This window comes from Ambystoma mexicanum, chromosome 10, assembly GCF_040938575.1.
Source record: "Ambystoma mexicanum isolate Mex_15411 chromosome 10, UKY_AmexF1_1, whole genome shotgun sequence".
Classification (NCBI taxonomy): domain Eukaryota; kingdom Metazoa; phylum Chordata; class Amphibia; order Caudata; family Ambystomatidae; genus Ambystoma; species Ambystoma mexicanum.
In genome coordinates this window covers 1281475319-1281501738 of record NC_090932.1, presented here as the reverse complement: position 1 = coordinate 1281501738, position 26420 = coordinate 1281475319, and the positions used below count along the sequence as shown (strand labels likewise).

Here is a 26420-nt window from a genome sequence, read left to right as displayed (position 1 = left end):
TGGGCTGCTCCTCCACGCCCGCCGGCTGTCCTCCACCGGCTGTGCGATCCCGCCTGCTGGTTCCTTGCGGTCCCCGCAGCTCCGCTCCGCCTTCGTTGCTTCGTTCCCGGTCCCGGGCTGAGCGCGCCTTCTCCAGCCGCGGCTCCCGATCAGCTGGGCTGCTCCTCCACGCCCGCCGGCTGTCCTCCACCGGCTGTGCGATCCCGCCTGCTGGTTCCTTGCGGTCCCCGCAGCTCCGCTCCGCCTTCGTTGCTTCGTTCCTGGTCCCGGGCTGGGCGCGCCTTCTCCCGCCGCGGCTCCCGATCAGCTGGGCTGCTCCTCCACGCCCGCCGGCTGTCCTCCACCAGCTGTGCGATCCCGCCTGCTGGTTCCTCTGCCGCTGATCCTCCTTCCTTCTGCTGGGCGGGCGATCCAGCTGCCAATCCTTCGCATTTTCTTCCTGCAACGAAATTCCTTGCACTTGTCGGGTGGCGGCGACCGGGTCCCAGTGCAAGAGCGAGATGCCTGGACCCTGGTCCCGCCTGCTTATATCCTGCAAGCCCCGCCCCTTTCCTTTTGTTTCCCCTTCGCGGGCTTTTGGGCCATTCGGCTTTTGGCGCCGTTCCGCCCCTTTGTCCTTTGCCCTTCCGGGTGAGGGTCCCCGCTCCCGGCGGCATGACCCCGCAGGGTTTACCCTGCTGCCTCCTCCATTTTTGAGGACGTTTTCCGTCGTCAGCTCCAGAGCATGTGGACGCAGTGGAGAACAGATCACGGCCTGCAATCGAAGTGGACGAGATTGTCCATTTGCGGCGCCCAGCTTGGTTGTGGCCTGTAGTAAAACTAAAGAGGCCGTCTTAGTTTTGGGCAGTAATGGCAGTGGTGCTGTCCAATTAAGGCCAACTGAGTAGAGTACAGAGAAGAGAAACTCTAAAAAGTAATCTCGTTAAGCAACCCTAACAGCAATTTAACCAGCAAGTTCAAGAAAGCAAAGAATAAAGTACCAAAAAGTGACAATGGAAATCACAAAATCTAAGGGAAAAGGGAATGCAACAGGCAGGTTGTTTCACACCCTGCAGTAAGAAATCTAAGCAAAAAAACAAGGATAATGACCGGGCCCACTCAATCTCTCCCCGAGTGAACGAGTTCTGGCTGCCCTAGAAAGGACTGAGAACTCGACAGACAGAGGGACTCATCACAAGTTGGGCTTGTGAGCTATTACCGCCACATTTAAGGGTTGGCCCAATCACGAGTTTGGCGGTAAGTTGGAGTTTTACCCCCAGCCTTTTACTGGAGGTAAAAATAGCCACTTACCGTCCGTTTGCAGGGCTTTTACCGCCAGCGCTATTACCTCTAGTAGTAATAACTCCCCCCATCCCAATGGAAATTTGTATTTAGTGGGCGGTATACCAGTGCAATTAGCGCTAGGATACCGCCCATGTCATGATAGAGCCCAGAGTAACCTAGCGACAAGGGAAAACCAATTAGATGGGAGTGAGCGAGATTGACCCCTATCAGTAGACGGCAGTAGCCAGTGGAGCAAATGGATACAAGGATTAATACATTCATGGAAGAGACCTGGGCCCTGTCCTCAAGAGTCCCAAGAACGAAAATCTTGTAAAACATCTGAAGACAAAACTAAATCAGAGTATCTGACCTCCTAGAGTGAGCAGAAAGAACAGACTCCACCTCCATCATCGAAAACTGGATCATTGAAACTCTGTGGCTTGACCAAGAAGAGAGCACTGTCTGTGTAGAAAGTGTTCATATTTACAGTGCCCATGTATGTGCAGAATATTGACGGTCAGGGAGATATCTTAAATACAGTATTCTACTTCAGAATCGATTAAGCATATCAGTAATCTCACGTGTATTACCATTAAGGAGGTCAATTAGAGGGACTCATGCGGACAGTCTTATGTTTTAAGTATAATACCTTAATCGGTTCTATGGGATATTTCTGCATTTTGAAGGCTGAACTCCAAAAAGACCGATTTATTTTTGTCGTTTTGGTGTGGCCTCCAAAATTCCGAAATATCATCTAATGGGCCCCCACCCTCACCCGCTCCCTTCCGGGTGCGTTTCATTTTTTAGTAAAATGGGGGTTTTACACAGATGAGAAATAGAAGGGATCAGGTTTTGCTAAGAATTCCAAGTACCAATAGCTAGTAGACAGGTATTTGCAAAGACCCAACTTACTGCAAAGCCTCCCTGCTAAACATGGCCCATTTTCCAAGACTCCAAAGCAATGGAACATGGGAGGCGTTTACTGTAAAACCGAAAAAGAAAAACCTGACCGAAGACTAGTTTGCTGGCATTTACTCGGGTGTTACTTTTTTGGATGAATTGTTCGACAACATACTTTTTTTTAAAGTGAGGACGTACTGTTGCCTGTAGTTTTCATTTCTTAAATAAGCAGATATAAAAAAGCAGTGACTCGGTGATGCCCTTAACAGCACAAACATAACTACAATATCCATGATCTCTTTTTTTTAATTAAAAAACATTAAAAACACGTTCTTTTGCAGACTTATTTGCATCAATATAGTAACGGCCACATAAATCATGCATTTCTTGGTGTCTGACCCAATCTGGATACGAAGGTGAATCTGAATTTCAGACAAACATTATTGCACAAAAAAATAAACGCATACATTTTCAGTCTTTCTGGTGCAAGTGTGTTTTTGTCTTACACACCTACACACATTTCGAATCCTTTTTAGTGAAAATAAAAGCCGAGGCTCAGCCTGGTTTTAGTGTGCCTCTGCAGCACATGTAGTCCTCGCACGTGCCCTGGGCGAAGGGCGTGGCATAGCGTGTAGGGCGCACCAGAAGGCTAAAGGAAATGCAGCAGTCAGGTGTAGCTTCTGCATGGTTTCTCCTCACTCCCATTTACACCTCTGGTAGTTCCTGCCGTGGCCCCAATGCACCGGGTGTGTGAAGGCAGCTAGGTGTGTGTGTGTGTGTGTGGGGAAAGGTAACTTAGCATGCTGGGTGGAGGGCAGAGGCAGGAGGAGGCAAAAGTACATATATGACATTGGCATTTACCTCCAAAATAAAAGCTTAAAAAATTACTGGTGACGTTTGGGGCCTCTACACACACGCTGCATCGACTGTAAGGTCACTAGATATAGGGCAGAAACCCCTGTTTTGGGGATCATATACATCTGCACTTGATAAAGCCATAAGAATTACTTACTAATCCGGTGTTGCAGACAAACACATTCTTGGTACTCTCTGTTAACGGGACACTTGATATGACAGAAATGACAAACTACGCCCCCAAAAAGCAAAACAAAGTCAGCTTTTCAGGATTCCGAACACTGCAAGAAAGAGCATCTTTAGAAGGTGGCACAAGCAATAGAAGAAGCTGCATTAAAAAAAAGTAAATGAGGAAAATAGATGGAGAATATCAGTGTTCTGGTTTATCCATGTCCTTCACTTCACACGTCCCCAATGGCAGTTGTGTGCAGGAGTCTTCCATCAGTGTGCTTTTTATATCCTCTCGTGTCAGGCGAGCCGCCGCTGTACAGGCAACAACCGCGGGAGATGTCCTCCGTCCTACAGCTCCTCGAAGAAAGCCACCCGGGACTGGGCGCTTTGCAAGGTGAGCTAGAAGAAAGCAGAACAAGAAAGCTGCTCAGGTCAGAAGGTTTGGTTATGCATGCAGAGGTCTTACGAAGGAAGGAGACTCGGGCCAGATAGTTGAAAGGGCTATCCCGAAATGCCCGCTATGGATTTGTTTTACAATTGACAGTTTACCAGGACCCAGCTGTACCGATTTTGGAAAGGAAAACTTCACTTTTACTGCCAGATATACAAATAAATGTGCACACCTGCCCTTCTAAAGAGGTCTATGGAGTGTCTTTTCAATTAAATGTCACATCTGTAAAGTTTTCCAAATGCAGTCGCTCAAATCACTTTTCTTTTTTCCCATTTTAAAACGTTGGTAATTGTTTTTTATTGAACAGAAGGTTGCTTATTCTGTGATGCTTCATGTGCCCAGGTTCCTGAGCCACGTAACCAATGGCACAATAAGTATGTCATACACTGCGGCAGAAGAATAATTACTTACCTCTCAGTAGAACAAGTTACTTTCTTACCTGGTTACATTCTTTCGAAGGGATGTTCCGACGACGTATTCCACATCTATGACAGGTAATCACCACAGCTGTGCTGCTTCGGAAAATTTTCGGCGTCCGAGTCCTGTGTCAATGACGTCGATACGCTGTCGTCGAGGGCCTCCGTGGAGCCGACGTCACTGGATGTTTTAAGTAGGACGCACGTAGCCTCAGTTGTAGTTTTTTCCCAGAACGTGTGGCACCAATCTACTGCCAGAATGACTACAGAAAGCCTTGCGGAAACGAAAGCTGCAATCGCATAAGAAATTCTGTAGAGGGGCAGGTGGGAGGGAGCAATGTGGAAAAAGTCGTCGGAACATCCCATCGAAAGAAAGTTACCAGGTAAGAAAGTAACTTGTTCTTCGAAGGGATTGGTTCCTCAGATGTATTCCACATCTATGACAGACTCCCAAAGCAGTACCAACGTAAGGAGGTGGGAAAGAATTTCGAATTTTAGAATGCCCAATTAAATTGCAGAATAGAGGACCGCCTTGCCAAAGGCCAGATCTTGCCCATGGATAGAATCCAAGGAGTAGTGTTTGACAAAAGTATGGACAGAGGCCCATGAGGCTGCTTCACAAATATTACGAATGGGAACACCCCTCTGCAGGGCAGTAGAGTCAGCCACACCCCTAGTAGAATGGGCTCGTAAGCCTACCGGAGGGTCCTTACCCGCCAAGCGGTAACATTCAGAAATTGTCAAGATAACCCATCTAGACAAAGTCTGTTTAGTAACAGCTTGTCCCAAATGCCTTACAACGTATCCAATAAAGAGCTGATCGTCCACTCTGACCCGGGACATGCGCGAGATGAAGAAACTTAAAGCTCTCCTAGGATCCAACCTATAGAGCCTCTCCTCTTCCTTACCAGGATGCAGAGGAGGAGAGAACGCCGGAAGAACAACCTTCTGGCTTAAATGAAATTCCGACACAACTTTCGGAAGAAAAGAAGGACGAACCCTAAGGACAACCCTGTCCTTATGGAACACCATAAAGGGTGGCTTAACGTAAAGTGCCTGGAACTAACTCACTCTGCGAGCGGAAGTGACCGCAACTAAAAATACAGTTTTCAAGGTTAACAGTCTCAAAGGGCAAGAATGTAAAGGCTCAAACGGCGCTCCCATGAGGAATTTTAGAACCAGGTTCAAATCCCAACCGGGCACCTGGAAAGGGGACGGTGGAAACACATTAGTGAGCCCTTTGAGAAACTGGGAAATCAAAGGAATCTTAAAATAAGAACACTCCTCAGACGAGCGTTGAAATATGGACAGCGCCGCCAGGTAACCCTTAATGGTACCCACTTGCAGGCCCTTGTGGGCTAAAGAAAGCAAAAAAAAGACAGAACCACAGGAATAGCACATGAAAAATGATCCACATTCTTAACCCTGCACCAGTCGCTGAACTTTCTCCAATGGCAACGGTACAGGGACTTTGTTGCGGGCCTTCTGGCCGAAAGCAACACCTCCATCACGTCTTCAGGAAGGTCCAAATCCTTACACCTCAACCTTTCAGAAGCCAAGCATGAAGGTTTAGGGACTTGACCTCTGAATGGAGAACCTGACCCCCCCCTCCCGTGAGAGCAGATCGTCTTGGTAGGGAAGACGGCGTGGAGGGCAGATGGACATGTCGAGAAGGTCTGGGTACCACGTTCTCCGGGTCCATGCCGGAGCAATGAGGACCATCCGGGAACCAAACCTCCATAACCTCCGCAGCACTTGCAGAATGACGGGGACTGGAGGGAACACGTACAGCAGTGGGAAGGACCACTCCACTACGAATGCGTCCCCTAAGGCTCCTCTTGGAGGAAATTCCCGTGAGCAGAATCTTCTGCACTTCCGGTTGGCACTGGTGGCGAAGAGATCCACTTTTGGGGTCCCCAAAGGGCAAAGATCTCTAGGACATTCTCCTGAGCCAGCTTCCCACTCGTGAGAGACCATGCTCTGCCTGCTCAGAGCGTCCGCCGCCACATTTTCGTCTCCGGCCAGATAAACTGCTGAGATCGAAATTTCCTGCTGGATGGCCCAGAACCAGAGCTCCATCGCCTCTCTGCACAGAGGGAGAGACCCAGCCCCCCCTTTTTGTTGAGTTAGTGCATGGCCACTGAGTTGTCCGTCAGAATAAGGACATTCTTCCCGAGCACAGAGGGCAGAAAAGCCTTCAGGGCTAGCCTGATGGCTCTCAGCTCCAACAGATTGATATGGAGTCTGGACTCCGACGGACACCAACGACCGCTGACTGTCAACTCGTTGGCATGAACTCCCCATCCCGTGAGGGACGCGTCCGTCACGATCGTTACCTCCGGCCAGGGTAGCAAAAATAGAGCCCCCTTCATCAGATTGCCTTTGCTGGCCCACCACAGAAAATCCTGGGCAAACTAGGGCGGCACCTGAATGGGATCCGACATTCTGCCGGAGGACTGCGACCACTGGAGCTTGAGAGCCCATTGCAGAGATCTCATCCGCAACCTAGCCTCGGGTACCATAAGAATGCAGGATGCCATGAGGCCGAGCAACCTCAAGAACTCGAACGCCGGGAGACTCTAGGCATGTTAAAACTTGTGCACCATCTGCAGAATGTGATGAGCCCTCACCTGGGGAGGCGAACACTGCCGCAGGGATGTGTTGAGCACTGCTCTGATGTACTGGAGCCTCTGGGTAGGTGTCAAGAAGGACTTCTTTAAGTTGAGGGAGAAGCCCAGCTTGTGAAGGGAGTGGCAGGTGACTGACAGATGATCCAGGACTTGCTCGGGAGAGTGCACCCTGATCAACCAATCGCCCAGGTAGGGGTAGACGTGAATCCTCCCTTTCCTGAGATACGCTGCCACCACCACCATGAGCTTGGTGAAGACCCTCAGGGCGGAGGTCAATCCGAACGGCAGGACCTGAAACTGAAAATGCGAGTTGCCAACCGCGAACCTCAGGTACTTCTTGTGCTTGGAATGAATCGGCACATGAAAGTAAGCATCCTTGGGGTCGAGAGACACCAACCAGTGCTGAAGTTGAAGGGTCTGGAGGACTTTAGAAAGAGTAACCATCTTGAACTTGTCTTTCCTGAGGAGCGTGTTCAAACCACGCAAATCAATGATGGGTCTCAATCCCCCGTCTTTTTTCGGGATCACAAAATATGGGAAATACCAACCCTTGTTCCTCTCCGCTACAGGCACCAGTTCTATGGCACCTTTCTCCAGCAGGGATTTGATTTCCTGCACCAGGAGTGGATCCGGACTCTTCAAAGGGAGATTCCCTGGTGGATTGTCGTGAGGCCTCTGCCGGAAAGGAAGACAGTAGCCGTGGGCTATGATCTCCAGAACCTACACATCTGAAGTAATGGAACACCATTCTACAAGATGCTGTGCCAGCCTTCCCCCAACTGGCGAACCATGGGACATGGCCTCATGACTGAGCCGAAGCGGCTGTGGCAGTGCCTGAGGGCAAAGAGGCAACTGCCCGAGCTGCCTTGGCACCTCGAGTACCTTGTTTTCTACCTCTGGCACTCCCACGGTGGTCCTTTTGACTTGCAGCTCCCCTCGATCTACCAAAGGAAGAATAGTATCGAAAGGAGCCTCCCCTCCATTGCTGTCCCCTAGGACGAAAAGGCGGAGGTTGGTGAACTGCAGCGCTCAATGACTTTGCTGCAGCTTTGGAGGTCTGCAACCTCTCAAGGCTCTCGTCAGCCTTGCTGCCAAAAAGATGTTCACCATCAAAGGGCATGTTGAGAAGCCAGGCTTGTACGTCAGGAGCAAACCCCGACTTCCACAACCACACAAATCTGCGCAATACTGTGCTCGCCGCCATGGACCAGCTGACACAATCTGCCATGTCCAGACCTGACTGAACGGACTCACAAATGGCATCCTTGCCATCCTGAACGAGAGCAAGAAAACCATCCCGTTCCTCCCCTTCGGGAATATGTTCAGCCGCCAGAGACACACAATTCCACAGAGTGTGAGTGAAACGTGCTAAGGCACACATGGAGTTGGCTACCTGTAAAGCCATAACCCCTGAAGAAAACACTTTCTTCGCCCAGCCATCAAAACGCTTGTCGTCCCTATCAGGAGGGATGGTAGGGTACGACGCCTGCCTTGCTGGGGCCGTAGCCGCCTGCACCACCAAACTCTCCGGAGTGGGGTGTGTAATCAAGTAGCAGGGGTCGCTACTGGCTGGGCTGGACAGTATTTTTTCAGCAAAGACTTGCTCACTGCCGGGAGACTCTCCGGAGCAGTCCAAGCCTCCGCCACCATTCTCTGTAAAGCCATATGAAATGGCAGCACCGGGTCAGTGGGTGGACCTTGGTCAAGGATATCCGTCAGGTCATCCTGCAGAAAATCCACTGGTGGCGCAGACCAACCCAAGTACTCCATCACCCTCGACATGAGTAGCCTGTATGAAGATTCAGCATGAGTACCAGGCTCAGGCCTGCCAAACTCAACCTCTGGGGAGGTATCAAGACCACTGGCGTCGTGCAAAGACTGACGCAGGTCTTCCACTGGCTATGACCAGATAACAGGTCATCAGGAACCTCATCAGGAACCAAACCTTCCTCAGAGACTTCCTTCCCCTCAGAAATATAATCCAGAGGCTGGAACAAATCCCTGGAAGAGGGCACAGAAAAAGGCTCAAATACAGGCCTTACCGACTTCTTCAGGGCCTTCCTCAGAGTTTCCACCGACACACGGGGTACCTCCGGTAAAGCCTCCACAAAAGGCATCGACGTTGAGCATGGCACCGATGGCTTAGACAAAGGCCTCGAGGGCGGAGCCCCGAGCGTGTCCTTCAACGGCCTCGGCGCCGATGACTTCCTCGGAGGCAGAGCCTCGGGAGAGTCCCTCGACGGACATGGCACCAATGGCATCGACGTCTTCTTAGAAGATGTCAGAGGATCCACCGGTCTCGAGGGCGTCGAGGACCGGGACCTGGAGCGGGCATGGCTAGAGCGATCCACCATGTCCGATTGACCTCGAAGGCTCCCGATGATCGCACCGACTGCCCGAGCCCAAAGGCGTGCGAGCGATGGCCCTAGAACGTTCCCTGCCAGCTTCTTTCGAAGGCGCAGACAGAACGGAGCCCTGCAATTGTAAAATCGCCATCATCTCCATACGAAATGCATCACATTCCGCCGGATAAGAATGCTTGTTGGGACAAGCAACCCGCCGAAGGGTGGAGTCCTCGGACGAAGACGGGGAAGGCGACCGGTGACGGCGCTTCCGCGAGTGCCTCGAAGAGGCAGAGGAATGGCAGGGCCCACTCCGGGACCGAGACCCCCCCTGGATTTACGCCAACGACGCAGAGAGTCGCCTCTCGAATCGTCAGTCGAAAGCCCAGTGGATTTGGACTTTCTGGGCTTGGACACCCTACCGACAGAAAGCTTCTTCTTCCACTCCCGCAAGGCCTTCGATGTTAACGACTGGCAATCGTCACAATCATCCGTGGCGTGGTCCTCACCGAGGCATCAAACGCATGTGTCATGCGGGTCCGCCAGCGACATCTTGGAACCGCAGTCCTGACACTTCTTGAAACCCGGCCGCGGGGTTGAAGACGACGAAGACATGATATCTTCACAAACAAACAAGTTTGAAGAACCTATAGAAGTACTCAGAAGAACTAAGGTGCGCCAAGATCTCCGAAGCGAACACGTTCGTGGAAAAAAACGGAACTGGTACTGCTTTGGGAGTCTGTCATGGATGTGGAATATGTCGGAGGAACCAAACCCTTCGAAGAACAAGTTACTTTCTTACCTGGTAACGTTCTTTCAATGAATGTTCAGATGACTTTTTCCACATCGCTCCCCCCTACCTGCCCTTCTACAGAATTTCTTATGCGATTGCAGCTTTCGTTTTCGCAAGGCTTTCTGTAGTCATTCTGGCAGTAGATTGGTGCCACACGTTCTGGGAAAAAACTACAACTGAGGCTACGTGCGTCCTACTTATAACATCCGGTGACGTCGGCTTGACGGAGGCCCTCGATGACAGCGTATCAACGTCATCGACGCAGGACGCAGACACTGAAAATTTTCCGAAGCAGCGCAGCTGTGGTGATTACCTGTCATAGATGTGGAATACGTCGGAGAACCAATTCCTTCAAAATGTTCTTTTTGATGGACTACACCTTCCTCCCACAGATTTTTCAACGTACATATATCTTATCCAGCACCATCCATCTGTGAAAACTTTCAGCCACAAGGGGGCATCCTGGTGCTGTTGCATGGCCAAATGCCAGACGGAACATCAGGGACAGTGTATATGGAGCGGTCACGCCCCATGAACTCTGCTCTGCTTTCTTCTCTAGCATTCAGCAGCTGAAGAGCCACAGAACACATGAGGTGTACGAGTTAGGCCAAGAGGGACAGGCTGTAAGGGAGCAATGAGGAATCTGTGGAAGGAAGGACGAATCCATCAAAAGAACACTACTGACCAGTATTCTTTTAATGGATTCCTTTTTCCACACAGATTCCTCATATTAGAAACACTTCCATAGCCGCGCAGAAATACGGAGGAGGGAGTAAAGCGACAAAAAGAGACTGGCGCAGTTATCCCCAAAACTATTTCACCAGTGTCGGAAGCGGCCTCATTGAGAGACGAAAGAGATGAGAGGTGAGGCTTGACTCGGTCACTCGTAATCCTACGGTTCTTTCCTCTAACCTTATCCTTCCCCTCCGAGCGAGAGCCGTTGTGCGTTTGCAGGATAGCTGTAGCCGTTGAAGGTGGTCAGAAGCCACTGAGAAGCCAGCATGCAGCGCAGCACGGCAGGAGATTGCCAGGCGCCTGGAGAGGATAAGGGTAATACTATATTTTGTGGAATATTTTGTGGAATAAGCCCACAATGAACAGTGCCGCCCAGCGTTTTAAGCGCTTTGAGCGCAGCAGGAGTCGCCGGCAGGAGTTACAGAGGGGACTCAGACCGAATCTGGGGTGGGCAGCTCTGCACTCAAGCATCCAGCTGTTGGTGGCTTCCTTGCGTGGTTTCTCCTTTACGTGCTTCTTTTCCACGGGCCAGGGTGGCAACAACCTGCCCTCGTTAAAGTTATTCCTACTCAGAAAAACCTATTGTTAAACTTTGAATTGCTAATCTGTGAACGGCTAGAAGCTGTGTGCACTCCAGTATACAACACACAGTATATAAGGCACTCAAACAGCGCGTCTTGTCGGGAAACTGGGGGAAACAAATCCTTTGATCCCGACCGGAGCGCGATTATTCACCTAAATATATGAACAACCTATTGCGTCCATAAAGGAGATTTTTGGGAGAGAATACAAAAAGGAATATAATAAACCATACTGTGTGGACATCCACAGTGATGGTCAAAGGAGGCTATAAGATACCGAGCTAAAACGGCAGCATAAGTCCATCAGAAAAACGTGGTGTACCGTAATAGCGGGTTAGAACAAAACAACAAATTAGGAATTTAGTTCCTCCCACGAAATTTAGTGCTGCCTGTGTTAATATCCAAACCTGTCCATACGGAGAGCTCTCACGCTATAATACCCCTCGGCTAGCTGTAAGAGTAAAACGTGGGGCTACATCATATCTAAGGGCCCCGTAGCGGGGGAAAGTGAACAAGTCAATCCTTAACACTACAAACAAAATCAAGAACCTCAGCAAAAGGTCAGGTCCTTAACAGAAAATAGTATCAGGAGTTAATAAAACCTGCACACACGGGGAAAAAAAAATTACGCAGCAACCCATTGGAGGAAGATAGAAGGGCCCCAGAGTGGGAAGAGCCTGCAATGGGAGAAAAATGGTGCACAGTCTTCAAACGGGATCCCTTATCACAGGGGGCGGTTGAAATCTGCCCCACAATAGGGGCACAAAATACCCAAGCGCTAGGTCCATGCAGTAGCTGCACCCCCCTCCAGTGAGGTGGGGAGAGTAAGAAGGAGCTCAAAGTACCTTCACACAAAATTGGAAAAATGGCTTGGAATTTACAGTCACTGCGAGAAAAATCCAACGGAAAATAGAAGACCATTTTGGTAAAAAAAGAAGCAAAAGTGCAAATGAAGAAGAAGTGGCTTTAAACAATCATAAGGATCCGCAGTCCAGGAAGCATACAAGAAATGACAATATTGAAGCTCTGTCCTCTTCCTATGGGAAGGATAATCAAGTGGCGCCAAAAAGACTGGATTTGCCAGTTATAGACAAGGACTTAAACAGATGTGAAATGACGAACGAGGGAGTGGATGCAACGGAAGATCTGCTGGATGTAGACATGCACGCTACACAGACAGCACAAAACTGTCAGCACTAAATTTCAGCACTTTCAGCACTAAATTACGTGCTTAACTCACTATCAGTATTTGAGTTGAGTTGCTGAGGGGAGAAGTGCAGTCTCAAACAGGTACACTACTAGAACTTACAAAGGAAATGGCTAACCTGGATGGTTCAGTGGTGGGCTGCAGCAATGCAATAAACTCTAATAATGCATAGGCTGCAGGAATTACAAGTGGAAACAGCAAAACAGGGTCTAGATCCATCAGCGATACACCAAACATTAGCAGCAAGGAGAAAGGAAGAGGAGGCTAGCCTGAATACTATGCAGAACATTCAGGCACAACTACAGTCTATGAGAGAAACAAGCAGCGTCAGAGAGGAAAGAATGAATACGGAGGCCCACATTTCAGAGATGGATGATACCCCACTATCGGAATCGGTGCTAGACGTATTCAGGAGATTGGCAAATGTGGGAGAAGGTGATCAAGCGGAAGAGCGACAGGAGTCAACACCATTGGATAGCACCTCAAAAAATGTAAATTATATGTCATCAATAGAAGTGGAGGATATTAATCCCAGTCAATCTGCAGGGGGAAGAAAAGAAAGGAAGAGAGAGGCAAGGAGGCTAAGAATAAAATAGATTTCTTCAAAGAAAAAAATTGAGAAAAAAAACAAAAACCTGGAAAAGTAAAAACATCAGACAAAAATGCCTTTCTGAGAAAAATCTCCATCGCTTTTATGGCAACAATGACGGAGGAACAGGAAGTGGTTGATTTAACCTCAACAGTACAAAAATCCAATAATGAGGTCTGGAACAGGAATTGTAAAGGAGGTAATGAAGAAAAGGCTCAGCAGAACCTGGGACATAAAGGAACGATGGCTCCCAAAGAAAGCACAGACACTAAAATGGTGGTGGGTCTGTAGGGAGTTCTACAGATAGCTCCAATATTCATGAAGATGAATCAGAGATACAGAAGAAATCAAACTGGGTGAAGGGAAATGTAGTATAGTAGGTATGGATTATAATGGAGTGGGAAAAACAATAAGATTTGAAATGTCACATGGCCAAAGTGCAGCAAATGAAGAACATCGACCAATTGAGGATAAGCAAGGGAAAAAAGAGCTGAACGAGAATTCAGCTTTTGCAATGCCAACAATTTGGCTCACACTCATCTCAAATAAAAACAAGGTGAACTCCTTAAATAGGGTGGGGGTGATCCTATCCATGCTAAAAAAAAAAAGGTTCCCAACCTCTACCCGCTTAATACACAAGGCATCGAGTTTGTCCGCTTCCCAAATCACGACTATCCATTCGTAGCAGAAGTGAGTTTGGCATCAAGGGAAGCCTATGGAGCAATCGAGGGAGTGTCTCAAGAACTAAGGAAACAGGATCTCCACTGAGCCAGAAGGAATGAAAAAAATCCAGAATGGTGGGTCCAAAGTGGACATCGAAAGCGGGGTATGTTGAGACCAGCACTGCACTGGAAGAAGAAAAGTCAGGGGGAACTTTATTAGAGAACCCGCTGTCCAGGTTGCCCAGTATATTATCATAAGTGTTTCAGAAGTTGGGAATAGGCCAAAAACCTCTTTAACAATCTGGGTCTAAATGTCTTCTGTTGGAACACAAGGGGTCCCAACAACATCACCTCCAAGAACATGAAAGAATATTTGTTTGTGAAGGGGGACGTCTTGATGTTCCAAAAAACGTGGTTGGTTAACGCAATCGCAGTGCAAGGTTACTCAATTACCACACTGGCTGCTCAGCAAAAAGCCAGATGCAGACCAAGTGGCGGCCTACTTATGGCATTTAAAAATTCTACATTCACAGATGTTACCCCACTCAAAGAGACTGTTGAGGGAATCTAGGTCTGCAAAGCCAATCTGAGACAAAAAAGTTGTTCCTTGGGAGGCGATATTTCTTAATATCTATTGGAACCCCATGTGTTTATATTTGTGGCTTTTTCTCGAAGAACTAGCAAATATTTTGGGTAAAATCAGAGGTATGTTTGAAGGGGCCTCAATAATATTGGGGGGTGATTTAAATTCACAATGCACCCAACTTTTAAAAGATCAAACAAATCAAACGTCACGTTGGATTTCGGAGAATGGTCGAAGATGGGTAGACTTACTAAACGAATGGGGGCTAAAAATGGCAAACGGGAAATTATTGGGGGATACCCTGGCCAAACCAACTAGATCCAGGGAACAGCTATATCAACACTGGACTATCTATTTCTCTCTCCAGACCTTTTCGAACAAAAAGCTATGTTAAATGTAATAGAGGGGGGAGGTAGTGATCATCGGCGGTTGGAATTAGTGTTCCTGGATTTAATGATGGATCCTCAAGATAGGGTTAATCAAAAAATTGATTGCAGGAAAGTAAGAGTATGCCTCCTTAAATATAAATATGAGGGCACGAAGCTGAATGACAATCTAATGGGGATCTCAGAAAACAGCCTATTTAAGAATTGTAACCCATAGGGTTTTCAAAAACGTGTTTGGTCTACCCATCTCCCTTCAAGTAGTGGAGGTGGCCCAAAACAAAACCATCGACATTCATTCGATGAAGAAACCATGTGGAGAAAGAAAAAACTGAATAAAGGTCTAAGAATTATTAAAAAGGGAAATAGCTGCAATAAGAGCAGTAGAAAAGATTCAAGGGCTCTACTGCAGCAATATAAAGCTTGGTCAGTAGCAAGGAAGATAAGGACGTTACAGCAGGATGGTGAACATATGTTGGAACTAATCAGGAAGAGACACACAAGAGACTTCTGGTCCGTGTTACATCAACTAGACGGGAACTCAGCAAATAGACAGTGTAATCTGGTCCCTGAAAAAGATTGGATTGAGCATATAAGGTTGGTTTTTAGGAAAAAGAAGAAAACCCGAATACAGCATAACATGCAAGTAACCCGGAGCTTATCCTTCGACAAGCAATATATCATCAAATTAATCGGTAAAGGCTCGGCCTCCAAAGCAGCAGGCCGAATGGCCTGACCTACCAGGTGTTGAAAAACAATCCTGCACTTGGGGCAAGACTTCTAAACTGGTTATTTGGTGAGATCTTGGCAAAACGAGAACTGCGCACTTCATGGAAGTCTGCAATTGTTATACCTCTGTTCAAGGGGGGGTGATAGGACGGTGGCAAATAACTACCATCCCATCGCCCTCCTGGACATAGATAGTAACGTATTCATGAAGATTTTGCTGGGGGAATTGGAGCATTGGGACAGGAGGATTCTATCAAAATGTCTGTTAGGGAGAATTCTCTTATAAGGCTCATTTCCCTTACCTATAGAGTCCCCCAGCAGCTTTTCTGGATTTCAGGGGTTTATATTTTTTACTCCTACTAAGAGTGAGACTCTTTTTTTCCCACTCTTAGTTGTATTTTGATGTGTGTTTTAGGTTATTGTTGTGCTTATGGTCTATGAGGTTTTTCTCACCCTCATAGGTATCATCTTTTTACATGTGTGTTACACAGCACCCTCAGTGCAGTAACACAGGGGTGTCATAGTGACCCCCAAACATAGACTCCATACCCTGGGACTGACTGCCTCCCAGGGCATGTAAAGTCCCCATTGACTTTACTAGTCAATAATTGTGAACAAAACCAGTACAACCCATCTTACTATGGAAGTACTGGAAAGGGTTAATAGTTTTTCCCTGGTGTTCATTTTCGAGAGGGTACCGTCCAGTCCCTCTCTCCAAAGTTTCTGGCTGGTGGCAGTGGTTACTACCGTAAATATTCAACCGCAAATATTTTCCTGTGGGATTTTCCCATTGTTCGAGGCTACCACTTTTACTGACGGCCTCTAACATACCGCCGGTTTATTTTATTAACTTTACTCCAGCGTTTTTGTTTTTGCCAGAACTATAATAATATTTCTTTCTCTGAAATCCTAACCCAGGTCGGGGATCCTTTGTTCGTCCTTTTGGCAGCTTCTGCACAGAAGCCCTCATCTCGGCGCCACTGAGTCTGGGGTAGAAAGGATGCGTGGGAGGGGGAATAGGCACCCTGGACAGGGTTGCCTAAGCAACCCAAGTCACACTCTGCCCTGATGGGCTGGGGGTTATCCCGCCAGGATAACCACCCCGCTGTGTGATTGACACCTAGGCTGTATGAATGGGGGTTTTCTGCATAAAAGCAGGGCTCTGAGGACTGGAGGACAAGACGTCGCCACTGGAACTAAGAAACCCGAAGAGGAGAGAAGCTGAAGACATCTGCAACGACTGAACCACCGGTGAAGCCCTGCTGCAGATCCTCACCACTTTTCTCCAACGACCGAGAAGATCTTCACCTGCAAGAGTCTTCTTCCCTTGAGCTGGTGGGGCCAACCAGTTCGCCAATCGCCCTTCCAGGACCTGCCTTGGTCGAATCGCCAGTGCCAAGCACTCAGAGACCGAATAGCCAGGCACCCATCCACCACGACCGCGATTTAAAGGAGCGTACCTTTTATTTCGTTTTGGCATCACCGCGGCTGGCTTCATCCCTGGGCAGTGCAGTAACTCGAACCTTCCTCCACGACGAGAGCCTCTCTTCCTCTGCTGGATCTCCCGATCTGCAGGAACTGTCAGGAACTACCGCCACCGCAGGAGCCTCTTTCACTTTTAAAGTACATTGTTCCGCCAGGCCTCCCGTTTCGTTGGGTACTGCTAAAGGTATTTTAAATCCTTTACTTACCTCCTGGGTTGGCCGCCCCTATCGTCTAACATTATCTCTTTACATTCTGCAACCGCCTTTTTAAATTTGTTAAACAAAGACTTGACTGCAGCTACTAGAACAGTTTGATCCTGGGCACATTGCCTGTACCATTGACTCTGGCACAGGCCTATTGATATTGACTCTGGATAAATCTGTTACAACTGCCTTCTCTAGATTGCTTTTCATCAAGCAATGTGTTGGTGCACCTAAAACTCTTATAACCACCTTTCCTTCCCTTTTAAGTATTGTTAAAGTGCCATTTTGCTCGGTTTTCACCTGAGTATTGCTTATGCTAAAGTACTGCCTTGCCTAACTTGTTCACAATCCACTTGGGAAGTGCTGCTGGTGTGTTTTAGAGTCTAAACCTGTATAACTTGTCCTTTCCCTCCCTTTCGAGAAATGGTTAGAGTGACATTTCTGCTTGGTTTACACTGTGCTATTTTGCTCAGTTTCCACTCTTGCTCTAACTTGTCTACAATTTAAATAGGGAGTTGTGTATACTTTTCTTGACTGTTTTAACTTGCTTTAATGATAGTGATTTGTGTGCTGATTTAAGAGTGTGTAAAATAAATCTATACATTAGTTTTGATACAAAGCTTTGGTCAGTGTTTCCTTGTTCCATGGTACTGTAGTCCTATTGTGTAAACCCTGAATACTTGCTCATCTCCCTCTTGAGATAAGTCTGACTGCTCAGCCACAGCTACCAACTAAATCTGTGTGGTACAGACTGATACCAAAGGGGATTTATTGCATATACCTGTAGTCTTAATCTTCTGTAGTGCTCCCTAAGGGAACTGCATAGGCTTCTGCCTAACAATGTCAAACAGGCTTTAGGAGGGGCCTATCCACTGCCCTTAATGGAATAATGCTAAACATAATGAGTAAAAAAGCAAGGAGTAGAGGAGGTCAGCAGCTATTTGGGGCATGGCTAGACTTCTCCAAAGCCTTTGACCTGGTGGATAGGGAGAGGCTCTGGTTAAAGCTCAGGGCAAAGGGGATCCCAGAAAGCATTCTAGGGATGCTTATAGAATTCCACAAAAATAACACTGTCAGAGTAGGGTCATTTGACAGAGCCAATTGGAGTGGAACAGGACATTTATATGTGGCTGATATGGGAGAATATTTGGCCCGTCGGCATTGGCAAGCCCAGTGGTGAATGGGGTGAAGATCCACTGGCTTGCCTATGCCGACGATATAGTCCTTATAGATAGTACAGCTATTGGACTACAATGCTTATTGAACAGGCTGCATAGCTATGCAGAAGAAAATGGGCTAGACCTGAACCCAAATAAGTCAAAAATAATGGTTTTTGGACATAAAAGCAAAAAGGTTGTCTACCAAGGCTGGTCAATGGCAGGTCAACAGATCCCAAGGGTGGAAGATCTGACATATCTAGGCTACAAAATCTATGCCTCACCAGCGACAGGCAAAGTAGAAAATTATATCTTAATGAAAGTGAAACAGTTACCTGCGCAGATGAAGAAAATACTAATGAGGTATGGCAGATTTTCAATTATTCCATTAATAAAAAGTTACCAAGCCAAGGTAATTTCAGTCATACTGTATCGAGTGGAAGTAAAACCACAGCTATGGAATGCAAGTTGGGAAAGATGAGGGACTTCTGTGGAAAAAATGTCTTGGGTTACCAATGTGCCTCTCAATGTTTAACATCAGATTTGAACTGGGTTTAAGATCTCTGAAAGGGCAAATGGTCTGGAAATTAGCCTCACTCTTTCGCCTCATAATAACAGCACAAGAAGGAACACTCTATGAAGAGATAAAGGTCCATATGGACAACAATAAATCAACTATGTTGACAAACCTGTGTGCACAAATGAAAGTCTGCCTAGCCGAGGCAGGCATGAGATCCAAATATTAATAGACAATCCGGGGAAAGCAAAAAAAAAAAGATGGGATGAGATGGACTGGATCAAAATGATTGAGGAAGTACACATTGCGCCCAATCCAAATCCATACCAGAGAGCTAACAAGAATTTAGGTTATCTGAATAAATATCTGGTTAAATTTCCGGATTGGAAAATTAGAAAGAAGTTCCTTAGATTGCAGTTGAACGCAATACATACAGGGGAGGTGCTCGTAAAAAGAGGACTCAGAGATTCAGCAATCCATTTGTGCTAGGTATGTAAGAATGAAGAAGCACAAACTACTAGACATCTACTAATGGACTATGAAGGCACCTGGCAAGCAAGATCAGCACTCTTTGGAACATTTGGTTTTGAATCAATACACTATATCCCAGAAATGTTTTCGGAGAGTCTTATTGCCGGACACTCAAAGGCCATAACGATAGCAGTAATTCAGATGCTTGAAAGATGTAATATAGTGCTCTGAATGGCCTGGTGAATCACTGCTTTTTAAAAAGGACAATTTGGGGTAAATCTTTTAAAGATATTTTAGGAAAGGAGGAGAAAGGAAGCTGGAATCGGGTTATGGACGTGATTTACTGAATAGCGGCTCCAATTAGTAATTGGACAATGGTATGTTAGGTAATGTGCTCTTTTTTTTCTTCTTTCCCTGTTGGGCTGTTTCCCCGCTTATGTTTTAGGTCTATGTATAACTGAGATTTTCACGATTATTTTTTTATGCTTTTCTATGTTTTTATGTGTTGTTTTCCTATGGTTGTAAAAGGTTATGTTAACCAAATACAATAATAAAAAATAAAAAGTTTAGCGACAAACAACCACCTAAGCCAGAAGAATCTGAAGGATCGCCTGGCCAGATCAGGATTATTGCTGGAAGTAGTTGGCAGTGAACATAAAAATGTAGCCCCCGCTTGAAGGTACCTGCGGATCTTAGCTCGTGCCGAACATGTGGAAACTTGGACCAGTTGGAGTCTGCCCGTCATGTCCTTAGCCAATGTGTTGAATTGGGGTCTCTGTATATGTGTATGTTAGGCACTTTGGTCCATTCCTATGAGACAATTACCACAGATTATTTTTGGGACTACTGTTTAAATTCGTATTCCATCTCAGCTCAGCTTGCCCTTTTTAGAGTCTGGCAGCATGTTAAAGCTCTATTGCCAGATTAATGAAATGAAATTGAGATAGGATTAATGAAATGAAATTGATGTAGGGTTAACCGAGTGTATGCCTTCTTTTTCGCCCATTCCTTCCTTACCTCTGTATTTTGGAATTAATGAATTGGTATGAATCGAATTGCCTGACGAATTTGGTTATTGAATCGAAAAACATGGAAGCATATTGTATCTTACCTTGTAATTATTTATCTAACTATTTTTATCCTATCGTATCTTGGAATTGGTATGGTGAACTAAGTTTATTCCAAGTGCTCCGGAGCATCTTAGTACTATAGAAGCACAGAATCACACAACATACTGTGTTTCGTTGTTATGCGGCTATGTTATATACTGTATTTTATGCGATTGTTTGCACTGTGTGTTTTGTATATTATCAAGAAATGTATACGTTGTGGAAAGTCCAAATGTTGGATATCACAATAAATTATTAATTAATAAAAATGTAGTGATCCATGATAATTAGTATCTCTTTGCCCACTGATTGGACCATCAATTATAAACAAAACATGTATGATCCCTTAACTGTAGAAGACTGCTTGCGTGTGATTATTGCGTTATTATACGTTTGGCAAAATGCTGGCAGTAAAATATCAGTACTTAAAGCATTGGTCTCCCATATAAGACATGCAAAGGAAAAATTAACTGTTCCCCAAATACCAGCGTTAAACTAACTCGGTGTAGGATGCACATTTTGGCCACAAGTCCTGCCACTGCAGAAGTGTTTGATGGGCAGGATTTACATGAAAAGCCTGTAAACGGGCAGGATTTATATGAAAAGCCTGTAAACTGCACACACTGGTGTGAACAATAGTAAACTGCATACTGATTCTCTGCTGGACTGTACTATTGCACAGGTTTTGGACAGGGGTATTCTTTGGCATGTATGCTCATGTTTCCCTCTGGTCTTAACAGGGGTTGGTGTGCCCACTCTCCCACCATTACCGCCCCATCCGCCTGCCTTCCAAGAATGTATACCTCGTACCATATACCCCCCCTGCCAATTCTACCATTATAGTATAGTATCACCGGTCTATCGACATAGGCGGTCAGTTAGAAAGATATTTGTCATAATGAAAGCAAATGTCCAAGGATGACAAGAAGCAGCTGGGCAGGTCAGTGTCCTTTCTTTTAAGTGACGGAACAAAAAAGAACTCAGGCAGTTGAAGGTAAAAGGAGTACATGCAGGGCAAAGATACCGGGCATTCAACACCATGGGAAAGCTAGCTGACACTGACCAACTGACACTCACGGGACACTGGGAGCAGAAGACTCCGGGAACATTCCAGCCATTTGGACATGCAGGGCCTGGCAGGCACGGAGGAAAGGCTATAAACATGCATGGCCAGCAAACGAGAAGAACGCCACAGTCTCAGTGGATGTGACTTAAAGGTAGAGCCTGTGACAATAGCACTTTATAGTTTACATGACAGCAAAGAAAGAAGTCAACATTATTATTTGGACACTCTTTAAGGACTGTTTTGTTCACTGATAACACTGGCTGCCTGCAAGACCCTTTCAATTTCATTGGCCATTTTTGATGATGTCCAAGCAATCAAAGACATACAACAGTTTTTTAATTAGTGAGTAACAAGACTCTGAAACCTTCCATGCAAACTCGACTAAGTGAAAACCTCCCCATAAGTGCTAAGAGCGAGTATGTTCGTCCTGAATTCCCATATGAAATCATTGTAGGCTACGCCTACTCCCACAGTTAAGTTAACCCTGCTGCTCAAAGCAATTATCAAAGCTGTTCCTATCTCCTGGAATGAAGGCAACGCCCAATTTCCATCAGCAGATGTCTTTCTTAAGTTGGCCATTTTGGGGGGAATTTAGTAATTCCCACACACTCACAAGCAAGCGCCAGTCATGTTCTATGAAAAGTCACAGTACTATCAAGTCACAGTACACTTTACTAAATACTGGTATTGGAAATGAAGCCCAGGTAATTCTAAGGTAGCCTGCATAGAGCCTTTTTCAATAATTCATAAGCATAAAGCTAGGGTCATAGGGCTTTCCTCTGGCGAAAAAGGGCCGCTATTGTTTTGACAACGGGCTGTTACACCCAAAACATAGTATATCAAATAATTATACCTGCATCAAGGTGCAGAGAATGAGTTGCTAAAACAGACGGAATTTGGTACAAGTATGTTGGACAATATTATCTGTGTCCTTGTTATTCATATTATACCTTTCATCATCCAGAAACACAAAGGGCAAGGCCTCCGACAGCTTTAGACTATGGCTCTTAGAAAGCAATTCTCTGTGCAGAATGAACAGCTATGGCAAAACGTACTCAGATGAGCCACTGGTTAAAATGAAATCAGCTATTTGGCCGTTAAGGCAGGCATTGGAGACTGACCAGGCCAGGCATCCGAACCGCTGAACAGCACCCAGAAGCCTGGCTCGCAGTTGTTGACATCGCCAAGACGTTACCAAGGTATTATTGACTGATATCTTACCCCATGCCCCTCATGTCCATTTTGGGCCATAGAGGTTGACTAGGTAACATTAATCCCTTTTTGCAACTCAAGAACACATCCGTTTAACATTGTGGTTTTCATTGCCTTTTCTACCCCAATCTCATTTGCAAGAGTGCTGCCTCTTGCTAGCTTGTATTTTGTGTTCTTTCTACAGGGGTTAGTTTTTGCAGTTTTTTTTCCTACGGGACTCCATGGGAATGGGGATTTACAGAATTCCGCCTCTGGAATTACAGGGTCACCGAGGGTTTTAATGCCCCGGTGATTCCGGCAATCATGGAGGCGGAATGGCAGATCCGGCTGCAGCCTGCCGGTTTTTCGGGCACAGCTACCACCAGACTCGTAATGAGGCCCATTATTTCCCTGAAGGTACGGCGCAAAAGCTCAGAGATCCAACAAGATCATGTGGCACTAGCCCTCTACCTGGGACTAAAGCTGCTCACCTGCAGATCCCAGAAGGTACCTGAGCTTTTCAAGGAGGCGTCCGAGAATCTGGACCTCCAGCCAAGGCATCAGAAAACAACTTTGTTGCTATCAGGTTTTGCCGACTCAACCACTACGACATGCCATAGGCCACTGCCTCAAACTCAAAGGACATCAGACACGTCACCGGATAACTGACCACTGAAAGTGGAGCAGCCACTGCAGGTAGCCCATCCTCAGGCTGGTCTTTGGCACCAGGAAACTCCAGGAAGCCATGTGAACCAGGAGGCGAAGAAAGGCCGAAGCTGGTACCATGCATGCGTTTTGGAAACAAGTGACCATCTGTTGAATGCTGGTGACTCTCTCCTCGGGCAGGAAAGCCTTCCCTACCCAAAGGTTCAAGACTGACCTGATGAATAGGAGCCTTTGGGGTGGACTTCTGGAAATTCAAGGAGAAGGCCAAGTCAAGTAGCAGCAGAAAGGTGCCCTTGAGATGACTTGCCGCCTGCTCTGGCGAACAGCCACGTATGAGCCAGTCATCCAAATAGGAAAAGTCATACAATTCTTCCCCCCGCACCCTCCGAGGAGTGCTGCCACAACTGCCAGCAACTTGAAGAAACGCCCTGGGTGCAGCAGTAAATCCAATGGGAACTGTAAATGGGAGTTCCCAATGACAAGCCTCAGGAACCGCCTGTGCTTTCAGTGAATCGACACTTGGAAGTAGGCCTCTTAAAGGTCTAACGACATTAGCCAGTCCTAGCTAGGAAAAGCTTAATGAATCCCTCTCAACGTCACCACCCTGAACTTGTCCTACCAGGAACATGTTCAACCTCCAGAGGGGTCCATGATGGGACGGATGCCCACCATGTCTTGGGCCCAAAGGTACTGAGTACCATCCAGAGCCCCTCTTCAAGAAAGGAATCTCTTCCACGCCAGCATGGTAGCCAGTTCCTCTTGGAGCACAGATCCAGATCCAAGCATGGAAACATAAGCTGTCTCACCCGAGGTTTGCACAAGAATGAGAGGCAATTCACCTGCCTCATCAGCTGAAGCATCCAAGCATCAGAGGTGATCTCCTGCCAATTGTCCACATGTCCTCAGAGGATTTGAAGCGGGTGCTGCTGCGGGCACCAAGGTAGTCTAGGTTTGGCTCCTCAACACCCCCCTGCCCGGGCATGCATAACATTTCTGCAACGTCTTAGCTTGGCACAGTTGTGCCTTCCTGGTGAACGAGTTGAAGCAGTGAAAACCCCTCCCTCTGGCACCGAAGGCAAAAGGATATGGTGTGGGCTGGACTGCCAATCCTATAAATTCAGCCGCAATCCTTGAACTTCTCTGAGGATTCGTGAGCCCAAACAGATGCTTGCCATTGTAGGCCATATGCAGTAATTTCAACTGCACTTCAAGATAAAACTCTGACGTTTTAAATCAGGAAGCCCAACAGATAACCTTTGATGTAACCATAGAAAAGCTGACGCAATCTGGTGCATCTAAGTCAGCTTAAAAGGCCTTGCAAGTTGTTTCCTACCTATTGTTGACCATGTCTAGGAAACCATCCCTAACTTCTCCCTCCGGCAAGTGAGTCGATGCCTCAGACACCACGTTCCATAAAATGTGGGAGAACTTAATGCGCAAGAGGCATTCACGGCCTTCAACAACATGCTCCTTGAAGCAACAACAAAAAACCTTTTTGGACAGGGCCTCTGTTTTATTTGGCTTCCTATCCGTTAAGAGGGCCAACATAGAAGGCTTTGAATTCACTGTGGCTGCCTGAATCATCAGCCCTTCAGGGGTCAGATAACTCGATAAAAAGCATAGTCCTCTTACGCCAGCTTATTTTTTGCAAGCTCCGTTTCCACCTTTTTGCTTTTCCTTGTTGTTGATGTGTTAAAAGGCCTGGGGCCAAACATGGGTGTTGCCACACAGCAACAGCGGATCAGCAAAGACTGCATCAAAAGGAATGGCCGTCTCCGACTGTGGACCCTTATATCTAGGATGCCCGTCAGGTTGTACTGTACGAGTGGGCTCAAAGGAGCACACAGGCCTAAAGCAGTCTCACCTTTCTCAATTTCTTCAGTGAAATTGTGCATACAGGTTCGCGGATGGAGTCAACTGTTGCAGTTCAAGACCAGGAGCAATGTCAAGGGCACTCACTTTGTGTAGCCCCGATGCCAACTCCACATGTTCTACCTGATCTACCATGAAATCTGGCAAGGGATCTTGGCCAGCACCCACAATGATTCGAACCCGAAAGGAACCGGGGCCCCTTCATCATCAAAGATCGTCCCCATGTTGAAAAAACAGAGCCATGGATTGTCTGAAGGCAGAGGAACGATTGGATTGGAGCTTGCAGCAACTGTGATCGAGTTTAGCACACTAGTGTCAACCGCTGACCCAGAAGTGGACGTTAAGGAGGCAGAGGCCATGTGTGTGTGTGTGACCCGACCCTTTCACCTTCTTACTGGCTCCCTCTGGCGCAATAGATGGTTGGACTTCCGACGACATTGAGGCCAAAGCCATACCGGTCGTGACCTTCACAACCAAAGCTAACATCTGGTTCTTAAATTCCTCCCACTCCTCCCTGGATAAACTCTTAGCTAGAAAGGACTTACCCCATCCATCATCCAACCAATCACTACTGTCCCTCCTACATCTATGCTCCCTCTTTCTTTTTAGGAGTATAGGAAGAAGAGGACTGGTGAGACACCCTACATGAGGGAGATTGCTTTTTGAACTTCTTGTTTCGTCTGGCCTGTTGACCCTCCCCTTTCTCCAGAGTCGGCTCTTCTGTCTCGACCTCTTAAGATTTCAGAAGAGAGGACAGGGAACTTTGAAGGGGGGTGGCCTAGCACCAATTTAGCTACCCGTTCCCACAAGGCCTTCGGATTCATAGAATTACACAAGCTGCACTGCTCCATTTTGTGGTCCATTCGCAGGCACCATAATACAGATAATACTGTGATCAGTTGGTGATGGACATCATTGAGCTTTAGTCCCAGCAGTAGTTGAAGCCTGAAGTTTGGGACCAGGCAGAACGGCACAGATTTCTTTAGGTAGAAGACGTTCTGAGAAAACAGTGTGCTGAGATAGTCGGGAAAAAAGGAAATGAGGAAGGGGGGCGTAGAGCATACTATTTATGTGGGTGTCCGCTTCCTTCCCAGGGCCAAGCAGTACCAGAGCTGAAGAGAGTGTCCGTCGAATTATGCTACGTCCCCTAAGAATTTCAGAGAACAGCTGGTGCTGGGGAGTATCTATTCAGATGAGGAGTCGGTGGGGGATGAAATAATGTACATTAAAAGTTGGTAGTTATGAATAAAATTAGGACTGTCCAATGTTAACTATTCCAAAGTTGAGACTCTGAATTGCAGTTGGCAACAAATGTAGGGCTATGCGACGTATGGCGAAATATAGGTTCAATGTTATTCAATAAATTGAAACTTATCTTCAGCAGTTCACCACT

General features: G+C 46.8%; 1 protein-coding gene across 3 annotated transcripts in view; it reads right to left on the bottom strand.

Annotated features, from left to right (window-relative positions):
• Positions 1–2451: 2451 nt before the first annotated feature.
• NF2 (NF2, moesin-ezrin-radixin like (MERLIN) tumor suppressor) overlaps positions 2452–26420 on the bottom strand; it is an 855245-nt gene continuing 831276 nt past the window's right edge. For all 3 annotated transcript variants that reach the window (XM_069619277.1, XM_069619276.1, XM_069619278.1), the window contains one exon: positions 2452–3588. Coding sequence is in view for 2 of the 3 variants with exons in the window: in XM_069619276.1 (XP_069475377.1) it covers positions 3538–3588 (51 nt within the window). In the remaining variant the exon portion in view is untranslated. The remainder of the gene's footprint in view (positions 3589–26420) is intronic.